General features: G+C 38.7%; 4 protein-coding genes and 1 long non-coding RNA gene across 5 annotated transcripts in view; 3 read left to right on the forward strand and 2 right to left on the reverse strand.

Annotated features, from left to right (window-relative positions):
* Positions 1-15,205, reverse strand: part of LOC134803782 (uncharacterized) — a 63,094-nt gene extending 47,889 nt beyond the window's left edge. Inside the window, exons 1-2 of the mRNA XM_063776617.1 lie at positions 14,700-15,205; positions 13,094-13,301 (exon numbers count right to left, since the gene is read on the reverse strand). The gene's annotated coding sequence lies outside the window, so the exon portion shown is untranslated. The remainder of the gene's footprint in view (positions 1-13,093; positions 13,302-14,699) is intronic.
* LOC134803834 (uncharacterized) overlaps positions 1-21,321 on the reverse strand; it is a 103,878-nt gene that overhangs the window by 50,745 nt on the left and 31,812 nt on the right. The gene's annotated exons all lie outside the window — the stretch shown is intronic.
* Positions 1,201-8,129, forward strand: LOC134803656 (uncharacterized). Its single transcript, XM_063776442.1, has 6 exons — positions 1,201-1,781; positions 2,222-2,284; positions 2,366-2,425; positions 4,602-4,698; positions 5,047-5,206; positions 8,125-8,129. Exons 1-6 carry the CDS (start codon positions 1,702-1,704, stop codon positions 8,127-8,129), a joined length of 465 nt encoding a protein of 154 aa, XP_063632512.1. The 5' UTR covers positions 1,201-1,701.
* Positions 10,017-12,294, forward strand: LOC134803657 (uncharacterized). Its single transcript, XM_063776443.1, has 4 exons — positions 10,017-10,146; positions 10,229-11,527; positions 11,612-11,819; positions 11,922-12,294. Exons 1-4 carry the CDS (start codon positions 10,017-10,019, stop codon positions 12,292-12,294), a joined length of 2,010 nt encoding a protein of 669 aa, XP_063632513.1.
* LOC134803899 (NADH dehydrogenase [ubiquinone] 1 alpha subcomplex assembly factor 3) lies at positions 15,460-21,291 on the forward strand. Its single transcript, XM_063776722.1, has 5 exons — positions 15,460-15,634; positions 15,942-16,047; positions 16,872-17,024; positions 17,713-17,849; positions 19,956-21,291. The coding sequence occupies exons 1-5, from the start codon at positions 15,573-15,575 to the stop codon at positions 20,065-20,067; spliced, it is 570 nt and encodes a 189-aa protein (XP_063632792.1). The 5' UTR covers positions 15,460-15,572; the 3' UTR covers positions 20,068-21,291.

Raw genomic sequence — 21,321 nt, forward strand, 5'->3', positions numbered from 1 at the left:
TACAATTACTTTAATTTGAATGTTTTTTTTTTCCCGACTTAAGTCCTAAAATCCCGAAAAAAATATAAATTTTCCCGATAATAGCGCCTTTCGATCTGGCAACCCTAGTCGCAGTTCTAACCTAACCTAACGTAACCTACACTTCTGGAAGCAGAACCTTTTGTGTAGGGGTCGCAGTTCTAACCTAACCTAACCTATAGTTCTGGCAGCAATTCCTTTTATGTAGGGGTCGCAGTTCTAACCTAACTTAACCTACAGTTCTGGAAACAATTTCTTTTGTGTAGGGGTCGCAGTTCTAACCTAACCTAACCTATAGTTCTGGCAGCAATTCCTTTTATGTAGGGGTCGCAGTTCTAACCTAACTTAACCTACAGTTCTGGAAACTATTTCTTTTGTGTAGGGGTCGCAGTTCTAACCTAACCTAACCTAGCAGCAATTTCTTTTGTGTAGGGGTCGCAGTTCTAACCTAACCTAACCTATAGTTCTGGCAGCAATTCCTTTTATGTAGGGGTCGCAGTTCTAACCTAACCTAACCTATAGTTCTGGCAGCAATTCCTTTTATGTAGGGGTCGCAGTTCTAACCTAACCTAACCTATAGTTCTGGCAGCAATTCCTTTTGTGTAGGTTCAGTCAGCGACATGACTATTATGCGGTAACAATTTCAGCAGAACTTTTATTCTGCTGCATAACATTCTGCGAAATTCAAGTCTACAATATGAGCAATATGCCATAAGAAATTCGGTGAAACGTAATTTATGCTACATACAATTCTGCGTATGTAAAATCAACGATATTAGTATTCTGCTATTCAAAATTCGGCCAAATGAATGTTATGCGACATGACAGTTATGCTAATTATACAATTATGCAAATGTATCATTCGGTTAAAAATGTTTCTGCGAAACCTGCTATGCGAAGTGTATTTCGGACAATCGATATTATGCAAGATAAAGGGAAGCCCCTGACTTTTCGTGTTACCCCTCATGAAAAACCCTTTCAATCTTACCCCAACCATCGCCAACGCACTTACCAAAATTGGATATCGTAATTTAGGGAAAAACATGCAACCCGTGAAAAACTGTCAATAAAATTGGAACTTTCATTTCAATGGCAAATATTTGAGTATGGAACCTTTTTGCTCGTAGTGTCAATTAAGGCCGTTCCCTGAGCCAGAAATGTAAAAATACCCCAATAATTATCCTATTTTTCTAAGAAACGGTGATATTTGTAGACGTGGGAAAAATAAATATAATTCTTGATTATATTATCTTTAATAACACAGCTTTCGATACACGATTCATAACACTTCGCTCGATACAATTTATTCCCAAAGTAACCTCCAATTCGAATTTTTACTCCAACTTTACTCGTTTCTTTACTATGTGACACTATGAAACAAAAAAAGGAGAAAAATCAATCATAAGTATAACAGTAATTTGACAGCTTTAGAAAAACGATAATTAGAGGCAATATTTTTAAAATAAATAAACATCAACTAATTCTATCGTAACAAAATATCGACTCCGGCCTGCATGCTCTATCTCCGTCCGTCTTTCGAAATGAGACAGTGATGGCTGAGCGCTCGTGCCAGACGGACCTGTACTAGGTGTCCCCAAAACAAATATAAGATTTACTTATAAAAACTGTGCTGTGTTGTGTGTCCTAGTGATATACCGTGTGCACCAAAACCTTTAAGTTATAATGGGTAACAAGCAATTGAATAAAAAGAAGACATCTCGAAAAAGACAACTCGGAAGATTCCAACAAACAATGGAACTAACGTAAGTAAAAATGTATATTTATTACACAGTGAAATACGTAATTATTACTTAATTTAATATATACTTGATCGTACTAATTAGTAATCCATATAACTTAAAACATTCTAGAATTTAATAATCGCTCCATCTACCGGTAAACATTGTCATCAATTCATCATCTAAATAGCTTAAAAGGATATTGCGATTCGCGACGTTTACACCACGCGGCACTAGCGCCTTGCACGGCAAAGACAGAAAACATTGCCGTCTATGTGTGCGTCGTGAGTCGTAGTTACGCGGTTGCGGTGTAGTGGGCCTTCCTATAAATACGAGCACACAGTGATACATGTAACGCACACAATTAGACGCATAAAGCGTTCTTTTAGCAATCCTATCGAGGGTTCGAACCTCAGCTCGTGATTTGTCATGCGTCTAAACTTTTTACTTTTTTGTCTTTCTAGGAAAAGAAGAAAATTGGATAATTTCACAGCCGAACATGATACTATATCTTTAGACTACATCGAGTGAGTATAATTATTTGACTTGTGCTTTTTAGCCCTACCTACGTAACACAATACACTACTACAATTTATCTTTATTTACAGACTGCAAAATATGGAAATGGAATCTCCGATTTCATCAACCACTGACATTCAAAGTAACGAGTAAGTTCTAATTCTAATTGTGGCATTATCTATGAAAAGGGACCTTACTGTCTATGGCGCTTACGACGCACTGCGTCGCACGGCGTGGTATTTATATCAGAGCATCGTTAATAATGGCGGAAGCGCCATCGACAATAAGGTCCCTTTTCATAGATAACGTCACAAATACCTACCTACTCAAGTACACACAGCGGCGGCGTACGAATAGACCTTAGTTAGATTTAGATACCTACTGTTTTCCTATCAGTGCAGATGCTTATATCTTTTTATGAATTGAATTGATATTCTCAATTATTTGGACATATTTTGTACTTATTTTCCTAGATGGCTATTAGTAGTATTAGTACTACCTACTTAGCAAATGTTCGCCGAAAACTAAATAAAATGTCGCCAATCAATAATATCGTACGAGATACATTGCCCTCATCAGTTATTTGATATTCTCCAAGAGGTACTTAATTTAAAAAAACCGGCCAAGTGCAAGTTGGTTTTGCACACGCAGGGTTCCGTACCATTATGCAAAAAACGGCAAAAATCACGTTTGTTGCATTTTATTCTGTTTTTAGTATTTGTTGTTATAGCGGCGATAGAAATTCAATCATCTGTGAAATTTTAAACTGTCTAGCTACCACGGTTCATGAGATACAGCCTGATGACAGACGGACAGACGGACGGACGGACAGCGAAGTCTTAGTAATAGGGTCCCGTTTTTACCCTTTGGGTACGGAACCCTAAAAATGTACACTGATAGAATGTAATAGGGTTGCCTGAGTAAGTCCCGGAAATTAAAATCCCGGGATTTACCGATTGTCCGTACTTTCGTTATCCTTTTACGTATTTTTTAATGAACTGGTAGTTATTTTATATTATACCTACCCTACACAATAGTAAATGATTTCCTTTTCTTGAGCGTGTTGACCGATTTTTTATTTTAATAAAACTAATAATCTTGGGCAATTATTTCCATTTTCAATTTCTCATTTACCTGTGATAGAGCATTTTTAGGGTTCTGTAGCCAAATGGCAAAAAACGGAACCCTTAAGGATTCGTCATGTCTGTCTGTCTGTCCGTCCGTATATACAGCCACTTTTTTCTGAAACTATAAGAACTATAGGTACTGTTGAAACTTGGATTTTTCAACAAAAATAGAAAAAAACAATACATTTTGGGGGTTCCCCATACTTAGAACTGAAACTCAAAATTTTTTTTTGCAGCGATCCCTTACGTGTGGGGTATTTATGGATAGGTCTTCAAAAAATATATTGAGGTTTTTGATATCATTTTTTTCTAAACTCAATAGTTTGCGGGAGAGACCACCTCCAAAGTGGTAAAATGTGTGTCCTTTAACTTCTAAAATAAGAGAATGATAAAAAAAAATATATATATATGATGTACATTACCATGCAAACTTCCACCGAAAATTGGTTTGAACGAGATCTAGTAAGCAGTTTTTTTAACACTTACGTCATAAACCGCAATTTTATTATGTTACTTGCTAGATGTTACTATTTGGCTACTTTGTTGCTACAAAGTATTTGACGCCGACTGTACCTGTAACCAGCACAATGGTTTATTTACTTTCAAGTAGTTTTCTCCATTGTCATCACTTGTTATAATATAGGTACCTACATAAAAATTTTGAAATTAGTCTGTCTCACTTTTCGAAATAACTGCATTTCTGGAATGCTGCGTTTCGCGGGTCCATGATCAATTTATGAAATAGTAATGGACTAATTTATAAATTGAGTGATGTTGTAAAGAAATGACTGGCTGCTACAATTCTTCGACCGACAGATTTGTCCGGATGCTTAATGAGAGGCAAAATGTGGCTGTTATTGTTCATCATCACTTGATGATAAAAAATAGTGCGAAAAATAGTTGACATGAGTTGCGTATTACCTATTCTCACATGTATCGTACAACGTTTTACAGTACATATAGCCCTATAGGTTAACTGGAAGAGATCCCTCAAAGGGATAAGTTCGCCTTTGTACTTCTTGCTAATTGTATGTTATTTTTAATATGTCTTTTTGTACAATAAAGAGTTTACTACTACTACTAGCCCTTTAAATATTTGACATAGTTACGTAATGTGTGTGTGCATTATCGTACTAGTGCGGTAAAGTCCATATGTGCTGTAAAACATCATACATTTATTTAATTTTGGTTTTGACAGTGAGGCGACCGGCTCAAACATTTTGAACCCACGCATTGCACAGGTGGATGACACTTATCGGGTTCCTAGTATATTAGAGGAAGAAGATACCCATGAGGTAGGTGATTCATGCTAATTATGCTTATTGATTGTAGAGCAGAGAACAATTTTACCTTTTGTACTAACTACCTAGCTAGAATAACATTGTTTCAACTTCGTGTGCCAGAATTCCATCGTAAATTGATTTATCACACGATTCGTAGTCATTATACAGGGTCTTACTTTTATTTCTCTCGTTGGTTCTTTACCACCGGTGCTTTATATGTACAGTCGACGTCAAATATATGTATACATTTTTCACCTTATTACAAAGGAGTATGCTGCAATAGGTACATATCTTTGACGTCGACTGTACATGATGTGACAAATTGTAAATGCTAACACATACAATATATTTTATTTTCAGTTACAAATATCGTTCAATGTGGAAGAAGAGCTTCCTGACAAAACCGTCGGTCGAAGAATTGTCGCAGTTAGTTACCATTCGATTCGATTCCTCGCATTTTATCCAATAAAAGATTGTATGGAAACTATATACATAAACGCAATATTTCACCGACAAAATCGCAATTTTCTTGTTTTGTTCATACTTCAAGATGGACTCTTTGTGACCTTGACGTCACGGTCACATAACGTTTTGTTCGGGGCGTTTCGCGAGTGAAGTACGACTGTCGGACTTTGACTATCATTTCTGACTTTTGTATTCCTTTAATGCAATGGATCCCATATAGACTTTTGATCCTAAAGACAAACCTGATCGATTGATACCATAAATGAAAATTAGTCATCTATTATCGATAAGTATATATGTTTTTCTTCATCAAATTATCAATCATTTTCATTTTTTAGATTGTTCCCTCTATAAACTCCTAATAGTCTACCTTGGTGCCAAATAGGGAATGCAAATCGGTTATTTTTTGTATGGAAATAATCGGTTATTAACCGAAACCGCGGTTATTTCCATACAAAAAATAACCGATTTGCATTCCTTAGTGCCAAATTTCAAGTTTCTAGGTCAGCTCGAAGTGGGTTAGGTTTTTGATCTATTAGTCAGTCAGGCACAAAAATGCCGGTTTTAAAACGTTAATTTATGAATAACTGTTAGAGCTACGTTTACGAAATTTTGTATTCTAGACAAGATAAGGGGCTTGAATAAATGTGCAAAATTGCATGTGAGTAGGTAAAAATGGTAATAAAATTATCAATAGGAAGGATCAAGAAGTTGTTGCAGCCAGAATTAAGAATTTACCAAGGAGAGGACATGTCACTATAATATTTTAATTCATTTTAAAATGTCATTCAGATTATCAATAAGAGTTTCTTATACCGTATTCGAATTAAAAGAAATATTTTATTAATAACACAATTCTTTCTAGTTTTTGCTCGTATTTAGTATACAACTAACTAATTATTCGTATAAAATTATTTATCGTAGAAACACTCGTATAGTTTCAAAATAAGCTATTTTATTTTGTTGGCATTGTCAAACCCATTGACTATTTTTGTTTTGCTTTAATATATGGTCAGTCGTAAAAGTATTAGCGTCAGCAATGGATTTATATAATGTATTTCTTTAAAAAACATGATATTTCATGCTAAGTAACAGAAAACAGTCAAATATTGTACCGGAAATATTAGTCCCGAAAATCCCGAAAGTACCATGAATTTAATTTTGAAATCCCGGTTCTTTGCTTGGCTCTAAATCCCGGGAATTCCCGGTACTTTCGGTACCGGTATTTCCCGGGAGCAAACCCTAGTATGTAGGACTGTAGGTACTGTAAAACGTTGTACGATACATGTGCCAATAGGTAATTCGCAACTCGTGTCGATTCAAAACACTCCCTTCGGTCGTGTTCGAATTTATCGCCACTCGTTTCGATTTTCCTATTTGCCGCACTTGTAAACGTAATGTAGGTAAGTACTATTACAATATGGTGCTACTTTACCGCATTAGTGCGATAATTAGCACATTACGTAACTATGTCGAAAATTTAAAGGGCCATATTATGTACTGTAAAACGTTGTATGATACATGTGCGAATTACCTATTTTTCGCACTTGTACCGGTATGCCCTAATTAGGGTTCCGTACCCAAAGAGTAAAACGGGACCCTATTACTAAGACTTCGCTGTCCGTCCGTCCGTCCGTCCGTCTGTCACCAGGCTGTATCTCACGAACCGTGATAGCTAGACAGTTGAAATTTTCACAGATGATGTATTTCTGTTGCCGCTATAACAACAAATACTAAAAACAGAATAAAATAAAGATTTAAATGGGGCTCCCATACAACAAACGTGATTTTTGACCAAAGTTAAGCAACGTCGGGAGTGGTCAGTATTTGGATGGGTGACCGTTTTTTTTTTTTGCTTTTTTTTTGTTTTTTTTTTTGCATTATGGTACGGAACCCTTCGTGCGCGAGTCCGACTCGCACTTGCCCGGTTTTTTTTAAATAAATATCGATGATATACCTGCACAGTATACCTAATAAATAATGATATTATAGAAAACTTGCAGTCATTAATTTGTTTAAATATAAACTGTATTTACCCTTATAATTAAATATTATTGAAATAAGAGTTGACTTCATTAAAATGAATATTTAATTTGCACTATGGTTCATTTATTTTTCCAATTTAACTTTAACGCCATCTATGAGATGCAGCATGCTTTTTTTCAGTATTTAGTAACACGTTTTACAAATCAGTGTCCTGTTAGTTTATTTAAGTCGCTACTTCTTGCGTGGCGCTGTTGTATCGTCATTGTATCTAGGGGCGGGATGGGTGGCGTGAGGGGAGGCTCGATTGTAGATTTCATTTGGGTACGGGAACGGCCTTTAGCTGAAGTCCTAAGGTCCCGTTTTCTAAGGGGACCTTGCACTTTGGAGACAAAGCAAACCGCTTGGAACAGATGTTCCTGGGGGTGATCTGAGCCGATTAAGCCCGGTTGCCAAAAGGTTCCCCCCAGCAGGTGGGCAGGGGAGGGGGGGGGGAAAAATGCCTCCGGCGCGCCTCACTCTAAGCTTCATATCTGCATACATCTCGCAACTATATCAAGTTTGGTGTCTTTTTCGTGTAATACGGGGATGAAGAATTCATTTCTGTGCTTAAATTTTTACTCACCCATACAAAAAAATCGAGAAATTCAAAAATCAAAAAAAATCTTCTCACTTTTTTTTTCACAAAATCCTCTACAAAATTAAAACTATGAGGATTATCTCTAGAAAAAAAAATACCTGTGAATAGCCCAGTTATCATACTATATAGAATAGTAAACATGTCAAACATTTTTCCTTTATAAATCTGTAAAAAAAATGTTTTGTGTCGCGCGGCGTACCGTGCTGAAGTAGGTACCTACTCGCATTTAGTTTAGGCACGCGTTCGCTTTAAAACTTTATTCTACATACGCAAGTAGGTACAGAAAGTAAATATTTTAAAAAAAGGGGATTCAAATACGATATATCTGAATATTGGATTATCCTATGCAGAATGAGTTGTGTACCTACTATACTGGGGGGCTACCGCCAATACCGAAAATCGTCAATTGCGGGCAAAAATGACAGCTAAAACACGTTTTCTTACCGCGAAGACATCCGTCATCGAGCGGCCCGTTCGAAAGACGATTATGGATCGAATATCGTTCCATAGACCTACCGCGAAACGGAATTTACGCAGTTTTTGACAGCACGAAATTCGTAAAGAACTGTCAAAACACACGTTACCTCAAGAGCTAACGTTGTTACGGTTCATGGGACGGTGATTACGCTCATGCAACATAAATTCCCAGAAGAAACAGGTATGTTAATTAATTACATTGTGCAACATGGGACGTAAGTTAAATATTGCAAACGAGAGTAAGTTAAATCGCGACGGCTTGCCGGAGCGATTCATAGACTCGAGTTTGCTATATTATTACGCCCCGAGTTACACACAATGTTTTTCATCACACTTGCGATACAAAAATTAAGTATAAAGACAAAAAACTGTTCACTAGAAACTTCATAACTCCCTAGGGAAAACGCTTTTTCTATAACTCCCGCTAAACCTGCATGCAATTCCACATTTACTGAGTGAGTGTGATGAAAAAATATAATATAGTCGCACCAATAAAAGTCTGCAGCGGATTTGATAGCCTACGCAGTGTAAGTGTTATGTATACGTCATAATTTCATAGAAGTTTGACGTTTAAAATGACCCTTGCACTGCGTGGGCCATCAAAATCGCTGCAGTCTTTTTACGGTCTGACTCTATGTACATTGTTATTGAAAGTCTAAACTTTCCTATGTCTTGTAATATTTTATTAATTCCAGGTGTAACCCGCGACTTTGCAACACAGTCGGACGATATTACTCCTACATTGAATATGAAGGTCAAGCAGCTTCCTTCGGACTACGAAATAGTTCCTCCATGTTTTGTAGACATAAAGAAATCAACATGCCCACAGTCCGAAATATACACTCATGTTGAATCAACTACCACACCGTTGGTTATAGAGAAAGACTGGCTTGAGAGTACACTGTCAAATGAATTCAAGCCATGGGCTGCGCATCATGCTGCAACTGACAAAGATATCCAAGAGCGACACAGCACAGACATAGCTATCTTGCCGTTGTTCAAAGAATATGCTCATACACCCGCTATGATGCTGCACTCAATGAACATAATGTCCAAGGCAACGAAGTTTATTAATCCCGACCAGATTCCCGTAATTGTCGCCGATCAACCACTCTTCGCTCTTTTAAAACAACTGCAATATTTGTTCCCCTTAAAGGTAGGAGAAGACAAGATTTTCATAATGATGGGTGGATTACACATTGAAATGGCTGCTCTTCGGCTAATCGGACAGTGGTTGAGTGGAAGTGGATGGGTGGAAGCCTTAGTACAGGCAAATGTGACTACGCAGGGTAGATCGGAATCCATGTTGACGGCATCACACGTAACACGCACGAGATATGCTCATCAGGTATAATAAAAAATAAATTTATTCATTTAACATTTTACTGTACAAGTTTTGGTTAGTCATAATCTTAACTTCTAAATCAAATTATTGTTTTAGGTAACTGCCGCAGCTCTGTATTATTTGCAGAAAGAGGCCTACCAAGCCCAATTGGATGTCGGCGATGAAGCACAAGGGCCGTTAATCACTTTCGAAGAATGGCGTCTAGAAAAATGCGCTAGCACCCCTCAATTCAAATATTGGGACTTAGTGCTAAATCTCGAGCTGATGGTCTTACAGTTCGTTGGGTCCATCAGAAAAGGAGATTATAAAATATACCTAGACTCCATAAGAAGATTATTGCCGTGGTTCTTTGCATTAGACCACATAAATTACTCCAGGTGGCTCTCAGTTCATCTCAGAGACTTAGTGAACTTAGAAAAAATGCATCCAGACTTGTTGAAGCATTTTGAAAAAGGCCAATTCGTGGCAAGAAAGACTGATAGGCCCTTCTCTGGCATAGCCCTAGATCAAGCGCATGAGCAAATTAATGCTATCCTAAAGGGAGATGGCGGTAAGAATGCAAAAATTTACTAAGTACTTACATGTATCTTGATTTCGCATTAAATAACTACATATTGTTAATATTCTTACAGGTATGATTGGCATTACCGAAAATCCTGACTCTTTACGCAAATGGATTATCGCTGCGCCTGAATTGGCTGCTTTAATTGAAAGCTTCGAAAGTGAGATTCTACAGACCGAATCTGTCCAGGATCATCGTCATCATTCCGGCACTGCCGCTAATCAAGAACTATTCATGGGCGAAGTGAAATCTTTAATAGCAACGATTAAGGAACTCGGCAGTCCATTTCTGGAAGAGACGAAAGATCTTTATAATATTGATACAAAGAATGTTGCTTCTTCGGAAGTAGTACAAACAGTTTTCAATATAGAAAAATTTGGCAATGAGCAGTACCAAACTTTTTGTAAGGAAAGACTGAATGGTGGGAAAAGTTTGCTTGAGCCGATCAAACTCAATAAGTATGCTCGATTTAGTACCAGTTCAAAGAAGTCTGACAGCAAAACGAAAGCAAAATTAGTTGGGCTCAAAAATGATTGTAGTCTCTTCAGCAAGCTATATATAGCTACGTGCGAGCACAGAACAGGGAACCTGGATTCATTTTTCGCTCACGAAAATCAAGCTACACCTCCATCATTATCAGTCATGGGAAATATGCGATCTGGAACCAAATCAGATCTTTTGAAATTCCTTATCAACCATTGTGACCCAGCTCACACACCCATAGTGCCGAGTTCACCACCAGTATCAGCCAAAGTTTTAGATGGTTCCGCCTTGGTGCATATGCTAAGCCCTGGACACAACAAAATATTTCATGAGTATGCTGACAAAGTATTTATACCTTTTTTGCATAGAGAATTTGCCACTGTATCACGTATAGATTTAGTATGGGATAGGTATGACACTGAAAGTCTCAAAAATACAACAAGAGAGAAACGTGGCACTGGACAAAGGACACGAGTTACCCTAAACACTAAGATTCCCAAGGGTTGGGCAAATTTTCTTAGGGATAGTACAAATAAAGAGGAATTATTCCATCTTCTGGCGTCCCAGTGCCATACCGCAAAATATGCAAGCAACAAAGAATTGTACGTGACGGATGGAGAGGGAGTTCTCAGCAACAGTAGCAGAGACAAACAAAAACTAGAACCATGCAACCACGAGGAAGCAGACACGCGCATGATTGTGCATGTAGCTGATGCTGTAGCCCAAGGTCACACGAAAATAATGTTACGCACAGTGGATACTGATGTTGTTGTTCTCGCAGTTGCATGTATATCACAATTGCCGGAACTCCAGGAGTTATGGGTACATATTGCCACAGGAAAGAATCACCAGTTCCTCTCGTGCCATGCTATTGCAGCTTCTTTAGGTAACTTTTGTAGTTCCTACGAGACAGGTCACCTGGTCACGTAATGCAAACTTTCTTTAAATATATGATATAATTTTTTTACAGGACCAGAAAGGACAGAAGTTTTGCCATTCTTCCACGCCTTTTCCGGTTGCGACACTGTTTCTTTTCTGTGTGGAAAGGGAAAAAAAAGCGTATTTCAAGCTTGGAGCGCATATCCTGCTGTAACGGAGGGATTTAAATATGGCAAACAAGGCAATATTGAGCAGGCGTTGCCAATATTGGAAAAATTTGTTATATTCTTGTATGACAAGTAAGAGTTTTACAATATTAAGTATGAACAGATTTGAGTTACGAGGTGAAAATTGATCCCTAGACATTATTTTAACACTATATATTTTGTTACTGATTTCAGATCAGGTACAAGTACGAGTGTAAATGAGTGCCGAAAAGTGCTATTTACAAAAAGAAGTCTCCAGTTAGAGAATCTGCCTCCAACGGAAGATGCGCTCCGTAAACATATTCTCCGTGCAGCTTACCAAGGAGGCTATGTTTGGGGACAGATTATAGCCCCTCAGCAACAGCTACCATCCCCTGCTGACTGGGGCTGGTCCAAAGAAAATGGATATTGGGAGCCCATATGGACAAGCCTACCTGCGGCGGCTGCTGCTTGTTTAGAGCTAATTCGTTGCCGCTGCAAAACAAAATGCGCAGGGAGGTGCAACTGCATTAAAAAAAAACTAAAATGCACGGACCTATGTGCATGTAGTGGAAATTGCGAACTATAGATAAATATCTTAATTTAATCCGCATTTTTTGTAACCTAACCTAACCTAACCTAACCATGTTAATTTTATCACATTTATAATAACTATACTGGCAAAAGTTTGCCCAACATCTTTAGTTATATATTTAATTTATATTTGTATATAATATATATCACTTCCAGAAGTAATTTGTTAATGTAATCTACAATCAGAAGAATAACAACTTATCAGAAATCATCTAAACATACTTAAAAATCCTAAAAGCTGCATACCGCTCTTACAATGCAGGTACGCCGCGCGATACAAAACATTTTTTTTTACAGATTTATAAAGGAAAAATGTTTGACATGTTTACTATTCTATATAGTATGATAACTGGGCTATTCACAGGTATTTTTTTTCTAGAGATAATCCTCATAGTTTTAATTTTGTAGAGGAATTACGAAAAAAAAAGTGAGAAGTTTTTTTTTTATTTTTGAATTTCTCGATTTTTTTGTATGGGTGAGTAAAAATTTAGGCACAGAAATGAATTCTTCATCCTCATATTACACGAAAAAGACACCAAACTTGATATAGTTGCGAGATGTATGCAGATATAAAGCTTAGAGTGAGGCGCGCCGGAGGCACTTTTCCCCCCCCTCCCCTGCCCACCTGCTGGGGGGAACCTTTTGGCAACCGGGCTTAATCGGCTCAGATCACCCCCAGGAACACCTGTTTCAAGCGGTTTGCTTTGTCTCCAAAATGCAAGGTGGTGGACCTTAGATCTCCGACTACTTAAATATGGAAGAAGATGACACCACGCATGCCTCCAAGAGCTCACCCATTGATAACGGGTCCGTGTAGCGCTGCACTGAACACAGTGACGGCACAGACAGCCAACGCCGGGGCCGCGACGTGAGCGTGTAAAGCTGCCGCCGCCGCCAGCCTCAGGGCCTTAGCCGGAGCCCTGGGACGCCGCAGCCGCGCACCCGCACTGAAGAAAATTACAGAAGATGGCACCCAGCAGAGGTACTCCGCGTGCAACGGTCCTGTAAAGCAATTATAGACATGGAATTTTGTATACTCTTTTGAACCAAACAAAATACTTGGCTGGACCAACTTTTTTTGGTGTTATTCTGGGCTATTGTCATATACTCTGTATCTTTAGGTATTTAAATAAAAGTAAACAAAATCTACCCTCAAATGGCTGCTTAAGCCAGTTGAGGGTACATGAAAACATTACATGATCAAATAATGTAAAAAATAATGTTAAAGTCAGGTCATTTAGTGACTGATCCAGGCGGTTTTGTATTTGGTTTGTTAACCAATAATAACTACCCAAAAATTTACAAATTGATTGTTTACTTTCTTTTAAATACCTAATGATACAGACTTGTTTTAGGTAGTGGCAGAGTTTTGCTATTACTGTTAGTAGAAACGTTGTATCACATTCTACTAATAATATGCTTAGTAGATGGTCCATTATGGATATAACTTGCAAATAAATTAGTTATAAAAGTTTTGCCTTTATACATTTTAAGTAATAATATGAAACATAGCATATAAACTCAATGCAATAATTATAAAAAAATCTTAAACTTCTAGCATTATTACAGGAAAAAATTTAAGAGTAAAATTTTTGGTAATATTGTATTTTCTATTCAGAAATTCTATAAAAAAAATACTAGTGCTAAGAAAGGCATTGTTTTAATAATAATAGTAAATATTAGTGAAAAAAGTGAAAATATGATCGCTAGAGGCATTCTTCTATAACAAAAATTATTATAATTATTTTAGAAAATTTGCTATTATAATTATAAATTTAATTTTTGGTCATGAACATAGTGCTTATGATTTAACCCGTGGAGCGCCCCAGCATTACCGTAGTATGGAACTCCTATACTAGTTACCATCACACGTGTGACAGTAGGGCGCTTCACGGGTTAAATTTCTGTTTGAAAATTTATAGAACTTCCCCATTAACTTAAATATTCCCAATATAGGCTTTAATACATAAAATATGCCAATAACATGTCCAAACAAATATTGTCATGTAACGTAGCAAGCTAGTTTATTAGTTTTGCTCATAGAAGGTAGGATCGTATAGAAGTGGTATATGCGTGCCTCCGTGAGGGACAAAACATGCACAATGCGTCACTATGATTGGTCGAATTTATTTGTTGCCCACCATAATCCATACTAAAAAAAAGGTGGGAAACAAAAAATATGTGAGACTGTGACAAGGACAAACAATAATAACGCTTTCTCTGCTACTCCTACTGAAAGATACGTAAGATTATCCCGTTCTGTCGGTTACCCCCACCACTCATGCCCAATCCAGTTTAATACTAGATTCATGGTTTTGCTTAGGAAAAATCATTTTAAATGTCTATTGTCAATGAGGAAAGTCCTACCACTTTATAACCTAAACTTTAAGCGTAAATTACCAAAAAATTCTGATTCAATAACATGGCCGGATGGGTGCAATGCGTTCTAGGATGATCTACAAGTGAGCATGCATGTTTGCCTCCGGGCGCGCCGAGACGCGGCGAGATCACCGCGAGCGCGATGGCCCCCAGCACTCCGAACACCAGCCAACGTTTTCGCACTTCTTTCCATAAATCTATATTATACGGATTGTCTGCTGTAGTATATCGCCTCTCCTGACTGTAAACACACTCCGTAGACACTGTTATACTCTTCATCATCAATAAAAACACGGGTTTTTCAGCGCGTACGAGGCAGCTTTTCGGAAGACGGTTCGAAGCGCACCGATACTAGTTTAACGGAAGAGGCGGCGTGATTATGCGGGTTTGTGAATAAGATATGAACGGCAGCGAGCCCGGAGCCGGCCGGTTTGCATTTTTAAGCTCATTGTAGAGAAAATCAATTGAAACGAGGTCATGTTTTCAAAAACCCGCGCATCTGCATTGCCGCATGTGACGTCATACATTTGACAGTAGGAAAGATATGGCGTTTGGTTATTGCTACTGTGTGTAAATTTTTTTTAAGCTATAAATAATACCACTTTAGAAATTTTAAAAATAAAACATTGATAATTAATAATAATAAAAGTTTTCTTTAAATTAAAGATAATCACTAAATACGTAATGAAATTTCAAACCTTATTTCGTTCGACAAATGTAATTTTGTGATTTTATGACATTTCGAAAGTTTCGAAATAACCAAATAACCAGAAATAACCTCAAAAGCTGACTGTCAAACGAGCAAAACAAACAGATTTTCTTCCAAGAATTTCTCTTTTTAATGTAATTTTACGTAGTTAACTCAGCCATAATTTAGCGTAAACTACAAGAAAAATGTTTCCGAGCATAGCTAGCTGTGTTAGAACAGCACCTAAGCGAACTACGCCGTTATTGAGGTTAGTTAGATTTTGTAACATTTACACAAAAATTCCCCTAATTTTTTAACTGTTTTTAATAAAAATAATAGCCTTTACTAGGGTTGCGGTTATGATTTATGATATACAGTGTTTAACAAGTTCTTGTCAAGCTCTATCTTCTTGTTACGATCTAAATATGAAAAAAATGTTTACCTATAAGTTTATTTTTCCCATTCATTCGAAAGCGCTGGTGGCCTAGCGGCAAGGGCGTGCGACTTTCAAACTGGAGGTTGCGGGTTCAAACCCTGGGGCCCCCTTTAGTTTAGAACCAAGATTTTCATTGCAGTTTTGTCCGGACTCACAAAGCAGCGTATGAAGGGGAGGGCAAAACCACAGTGCGAGTTCTGAACCAGGAACAAGATCTGGGGCTGATGATCGACGCTTATGCCACGGTTTGTATCGCCACTATGTCATTCTGTACATTTTTATTAATGTACATATCATTAATACAGAAAAAATAATAGTTCTAAATTGTTACATAAATGATGATAATTTAACTCACTGTCTATATAACTGTAGGTACATCAGCCAACAACAGAGGTAGGAGCTTGAAATTTAAATCAAACATCCTACAAATGTTGTAAAGCTCTTATCAAAAAGATTTTTCTAATTCAACCTCTTAAATTGCCTGTTTACGTCTGCTTTTGTTTCTGTTTTCTTTTGTATTGTTTTCTTCTATTGAGGTGTGCAATAAAGAGTATTTGTATTGTATTGTAAATTGAACATTATTTATGCAAAGATAATGTTGCAATTGGATTCTAATAATATGTATATTAGTTAGATTAGCATTGCAGTGCACCATTTAGTTATGGGCCACAACTAACTTAACCTGTATTGTGTAATATTATGACCATATAGCTAAGATCCCTAATAACATATTATTATTATTATTCTTTAAGCAGGCAGGCAGTTGTGACAACTGATATTGCCTGTATCCAGTAATCATTAATAGTTATCGTTGTCAAGTAGATGTATAGATGTGCTTGTCTAATTTATTTTTAAATTGGTTCACATTTTGTGCAGAAACCACATCTTCGGGGAGTTTGTTCCAAGCCCTCACTACTCGGTTGCTCAAAAAGTGTTTGTATGGGTTACTGTGGGACCTATGCCTTTCTAACTTTAAGTGATGACCTCTCAGACGGGTGTTGTTGTTGCACTTGAACATCTCATGAAAATCCTTGAGGTCATAAGTTTTTATTTATGTCCATTGCTGCAGTACGGGTTCCGGCTAAACAACGGTATCACAGTCCTGGGTCCACTGGCCATCTTCCCCCGCACCATCCTGTCATGGCAGGTGCCACACTCCGACGCCATCACACCGGAGTCTCTGAGGCTCTTCAAAATGCTAGAACCTAAAATGGACCTTATTGTGAGTATGATGAGAATAAGAATAGAATAGATTATTTTTTTAAAGTGTAATAAATTTAACATAGTTTTGTTTCGTATGCAAGTCATACTATCTTATACCTTTAAACGAGCAATTCTTGTATGTATATTTATTTATATATTTCGGGGATCTCGGAAACGGTTCTAACGATTTTGATGAAATTTGCTATAGGGGGGTTCTCGGGGGCAAAAAATCGATCTAGCTAGGTCTTATCTCTGAGAAAACGCGCAGTTTTGAGTTTTTATCTGGTTTTTATAACTTTTCCGAGCAATGCTCTCAGATATTAACACATAATATTAAAACTTAGATTTAATACTTACTTAAAACTAAAAATTAAAATAAACTAAGGTAAAATTACAGTTAAGTGACACATTGTAAAATAGCGTCTGTCTGTGTGTAATTCAGTGATGGAAGTAATTTAAAAGTAGTATTTTTGAACGTTGTTCGATTTTTATGATGCGTTGATCATGTTGTTTTATGAAATAACTAACTTTTGCCCGCAACTTTGTCTGCATGAAATTTTGGGAAAATAGTTCTTTTGGGTTGTTTAGTTAGCTTTCGTTGTGTTGTTCGTAAAATCGTTGCTTAGTTAGCTTTGACCCTAAAACGTGTGGTACTGTGGTGCTACTCTACTTTTTTCGCCATTTGTATGCTATCTCTCTCTCCGCAGGTGATCGGTATGGAGAGTAAGGAGCGCAACACGATAACGAAGGTGTTCATGGCAGCGAAACAGGCGGGACTGACCGCGGAGATACTACCCGTGGAGCATGCGTGTGCCACCTTCAACTTCCTCAACGCTGAGGGACGGTGAGTGTGCCATGGATGTACATACGAGACAGGCGGGACTGACCGCGGAGATACTCCCCGTAGAGCATGCGTGCCACCTTCAACTTCCTCAACGCTGAGGGACGGTGAGTGTGCCATGGATGTACATACGAGACAGGCGGGACTGACCGCGGAGATACTACCCGTGGAGAATGCGTGCCACCTTCAACTTCCTCACCGCTGAGGGACGGTGAGTGTGCCATGGATGTACATACGAAACAGGCGGGACTGACCGCGGAGATACTCCCCGTGGAGCATGCGTGCCACCTTCAACTTCCTCAACGCTGAGGGACGGTGAGTGTGCCATGGATGTACATACGAGACAGGCGGGACTGACCGCGGAGATACTCCCCGTGGAGCATGCGTGCCACCTTCAACTTCCTCAACGCTGAGGGACGGTGAGTGTGCCATGGATGTACATACGAGACAGGCGGGACTGACCGCGGAGATACTCCCCGTGGAGCATGCGTGCCACCTTCAACTTCCTCAACGCTGAGGGACGGTGAGTGTGCCATGGATGTACATACGAGACAGGCGGGACTGACCGCGGAGATACTACCCGTGGAGAATGCGTGCCACCTTCAACTTCCTCACCGCTGAGGGACGGTGAGTGTGCCATGGATGTACATACGAAACAGGCGGGACTGACCGCGGAGATACTCCCCGTGGAGCATGCGTGCCACCTTCAACTTCCTCAACGCTGAGGGACGGTGAGTGTGCCATGGATGTACATACGAGACAGGCGGGACTGACCGCGGAGATACTCCCCGTGGAGCATGCGTGCCACCTTCAACTTCCTCAACACTGAGGGACGGTGAGTGTGCCATGGATGTACATACGAAACAGGCGGGACTGACCGCGGAGATACTCCCCGTGGAGCATGCGTGCCACCTTCAACTTCCTCAACGCTGAGGGACGGTGAGTGTGCCATGAATGTACATATGTGTGTGATAGAACAGATCTTTAACTGGTAACCGCAAACGGAAACGAAATCCTTTTCGTTCCCGGGTGAATGAACGAAACCGGTTTGAAAAATAAAACGGTTTCCGAGCCCTGATAATAACACATTATTGGAGCATTCCATGAAATTGTCTACCGTTTGTCCCGTACAAACGCAAATTATCTGAAGATTTACAAGTATAAGAGTTTCCTTTTCTATGACAAATGGTCAGAAATATGCACAGAAAAATAATCGCCTGCTTTAAATGCCGAAAAAAAAGTCGCAACACTGGAAATAAAATGCGTTTGTACGGGACTGCCCGTGGAATGCTCCATTGTGTTATATAACCAAAGTTGAGCTAACCTTATATTCCCATTGATACCCAAGCTGAAACCGAGACCTCTTCGCTCGGCACTAAAACATGTTTTGCCGCCACTATCAGACGAGGTCAGGGTGATGTGTAATCTATACTTAAATGTGATGTAGTGGTGTAGTAATACCACTACTACATCATTATTACTATTAGATCTCATTACGGGGGTGACATCGTCACTGCGTGACAAAACCCCTTTTATCCTCCTAAGACCCACCATATAAAGGTTTAATTTTTTTTTTATTTGAACCTTATTCTACAAGTAAATTATAACGAATTTCGTTTGTTTTAAAAAGCAATGAAACAAAAGAATTGCTACTTTATTTGGTTCATGAAAGGTTCAAATTAGGCTGCACGATTATGTACATTGTAATGTACATACATTTAGTCTCAGTTGGTTAAAAAAACCGGCCAAGTGCAAGTCGGACTCGCACACGAAGGGTTCCGTACCATTATCTATAAAAACGGTCACCCATCCAAGTACTGACCCCGCCCGACGTTGCTTAACTTCGGTCAAAAATCACGTTTGTTGTATGGGAGCCCTACTTAAATCTTTATTTTATTCTGTTTTTAGTATTTGTTGTTACAGCGGCAACAGAAATACATCATCTGTGAAAATTTCAACTGTCTAGCTATCACGGTTCGTGAGATGCAGCCTGGTAACAGACGGACGGACGGACAGCGGAGTCTTAGTAATAGGGTCCCGTTTTACCCTTTGGGTACGGAACCTTAAAAAAAGAAAAAAATAGCTTTAAAAAAACATGTTTTCCCGCAGAACGGTGGCGGCGGCGCTGATCCCTCCCCTGAACGTGGAGCCCAACGAGAACGACATGCTGCAGTCACAGCTGCACTACCAGAACTTGTACAAACACGACCTCTCCGGCTGATATCTCATTATTGGAGTACTAATAGATGCTCTAGTACCAGGGATGTTGCGGATGCAGATTTTTTGACATCCGCGGATGCGGGTATTTAAAGGCTCACATCCGTAGATGCGGATGTCAAGAGTACCTGAGTACTTAAAAAACCTCATATATTACATTTTTAGTAATTTTAATTAAAAAAAAAAAAACGTTTAGTATTTGAGCATCATGGCCGACTTTTCTGGATCTAGAGTATCTAGACGATTTCGTTACAGGTACTCAATGTGGAAATTACCTAGCACTTACGCCGCCGCTAAGACGTTCCTGTACCTACTTGTTCGACATCCGCATCCGCATAAGCTCCGCATCGATTTTATGCGGATGCGGATGTTGAAAATAATGCGGAAGTTCCGCGGTTGCGGATGCGAATATTCGCAACATCCCTGTGCTGTACCATCGCCCGCACTCCTAACTGTCCATCGGGGGTCCTTATGCCTTTTGAAATTAGGTCCAATGATGGACAGTTAACAGTGTTGCTGTTTGTACATCTATTGGACATACAATCAGTTGCAACGGGTAGCAGAATCTTTTTGGAAAAATTGCCCTTAAAGCTTTGAAACTACAGCCAGTGTAAAAAGTAACCGTGGACCGACGCCTTTGATGTTTGCGTTAATGCCGACACCGCAGAAGAACACAGTAGGGTTGTCAAATAAGACACGCTAAAGTGGGAGGGCAGTACCGAGTAGTACCGAGCTACTAACAATGGCGATGTATGCAGCTCGGGTGCGAGCGAACCTTACAACTTTTTACAAAGTGTTAAAAATTTTTTTTGTTATATTTTTCACGAAGAGAAAGGGTTTGGAAACTTATTTGTTCGATAAGATGACAATAATATTTATACAAAATAAAAAAAAATAAGAAAAAATTAAACAGTTCATTAAGTGACCTCCGGGGGTAGTAGGTAGTAGGGGGTTAAAAAGTTGCGAATGGTATTATATCCTTATATGGAATCGTTTCTCCATAGTTTCAAGCCTCAAGCATTAGAATTTTTCCAAGGCTATCCTGCTACATCCAAACCAAAATTAAACATTTATCTTAGGGGCCTGTCAATAAATTACGTCATCGATTTTTACCCCCCCCCCCCCCCCCCAAATCATCCAAAAATCATGCTTCGAATGACCCCGTTTCCTCCTACGTCATGCTACCATCATCCGATGTCCTGACCCCCCCCTAATTTGAAATGACGTAATTTATGAATAGCCCCTTAATAGTGAAATT

The sequence above is a fragment of the Cydia splendana genome, chromosome 27 (genome assembly GCF_910591565.1).
Source record: "Cydia splendana chromosome 27, ilCydSple1.2, whole genome shotgun sequence".
NCBI classification, from domain to species: Eukaryota; Metazoa; Arthropoda; class Insecta; order Lepidoptera; family Tortricidae; genus Cydia; species Cydia splendana.

Coding starts and splice junctions, on each gene's coding strand:
- LOC134803656 (XM_063776442.1), top strand. CDS start 1,702: ATGGGTAACAAGCAATTGAATAAAAAGAAGACATCTCGAAAAAGACAA. Junction 2,285..2,365: donor ATATCTTTAGACTACATCGA/GTGAGTATAATT, acceptor CTTTATTTACAG/ACTGCAAAATATGGAAATGG. Junction 4,699..5,046: donor AGGAAGAAGATACCCATGAG/GTAGGTGATTCA, acceptor TTTTATTTTCAG/TTACAAATATCGTTCAATGT.
- LOC134803899 (XM_063776722.1), top strand. CDS start 15,573: ATGTTTCCGAGCATAGCTAGCTGTGTTAGAACAGCACCTAAGCGAACT. Junction 15,635..15,941: donor CGAACTACGCCGTTATTGAG/GTTAGTTAGATT, acceptor TTTTCATTGCAG/TTTTGTCCGGACTCACAAAG. Junction 16,048..16,871: donor TGATCGACGCTTATGCCACG/GTTTGTATCGCC, acceptor CCATTGCTGCAG/TACGGGTTCCGGCTAAACAA.
- LOC134803657 (XM_063776443.1), top strand. CDS start 10,017: ATGCATCCAGACTTGTTGAAGCATTTTGAAAAAGGCCAATTCGTGGCA. Junction 10,147..10,228: donor TATCCTAAAGGGAGATGGCG/GTAAGAATGCAA, acceptor ATATTCTTACAG/GTATGATTGGCATTACCGAA. Junction 11,528..11,611: donor TGCTATTGCAGCTTCTTTAG/GTAACTTTTGTA, acceptor ATTTTTTTACAG/GACCAGAAAGGACAGAAGTT.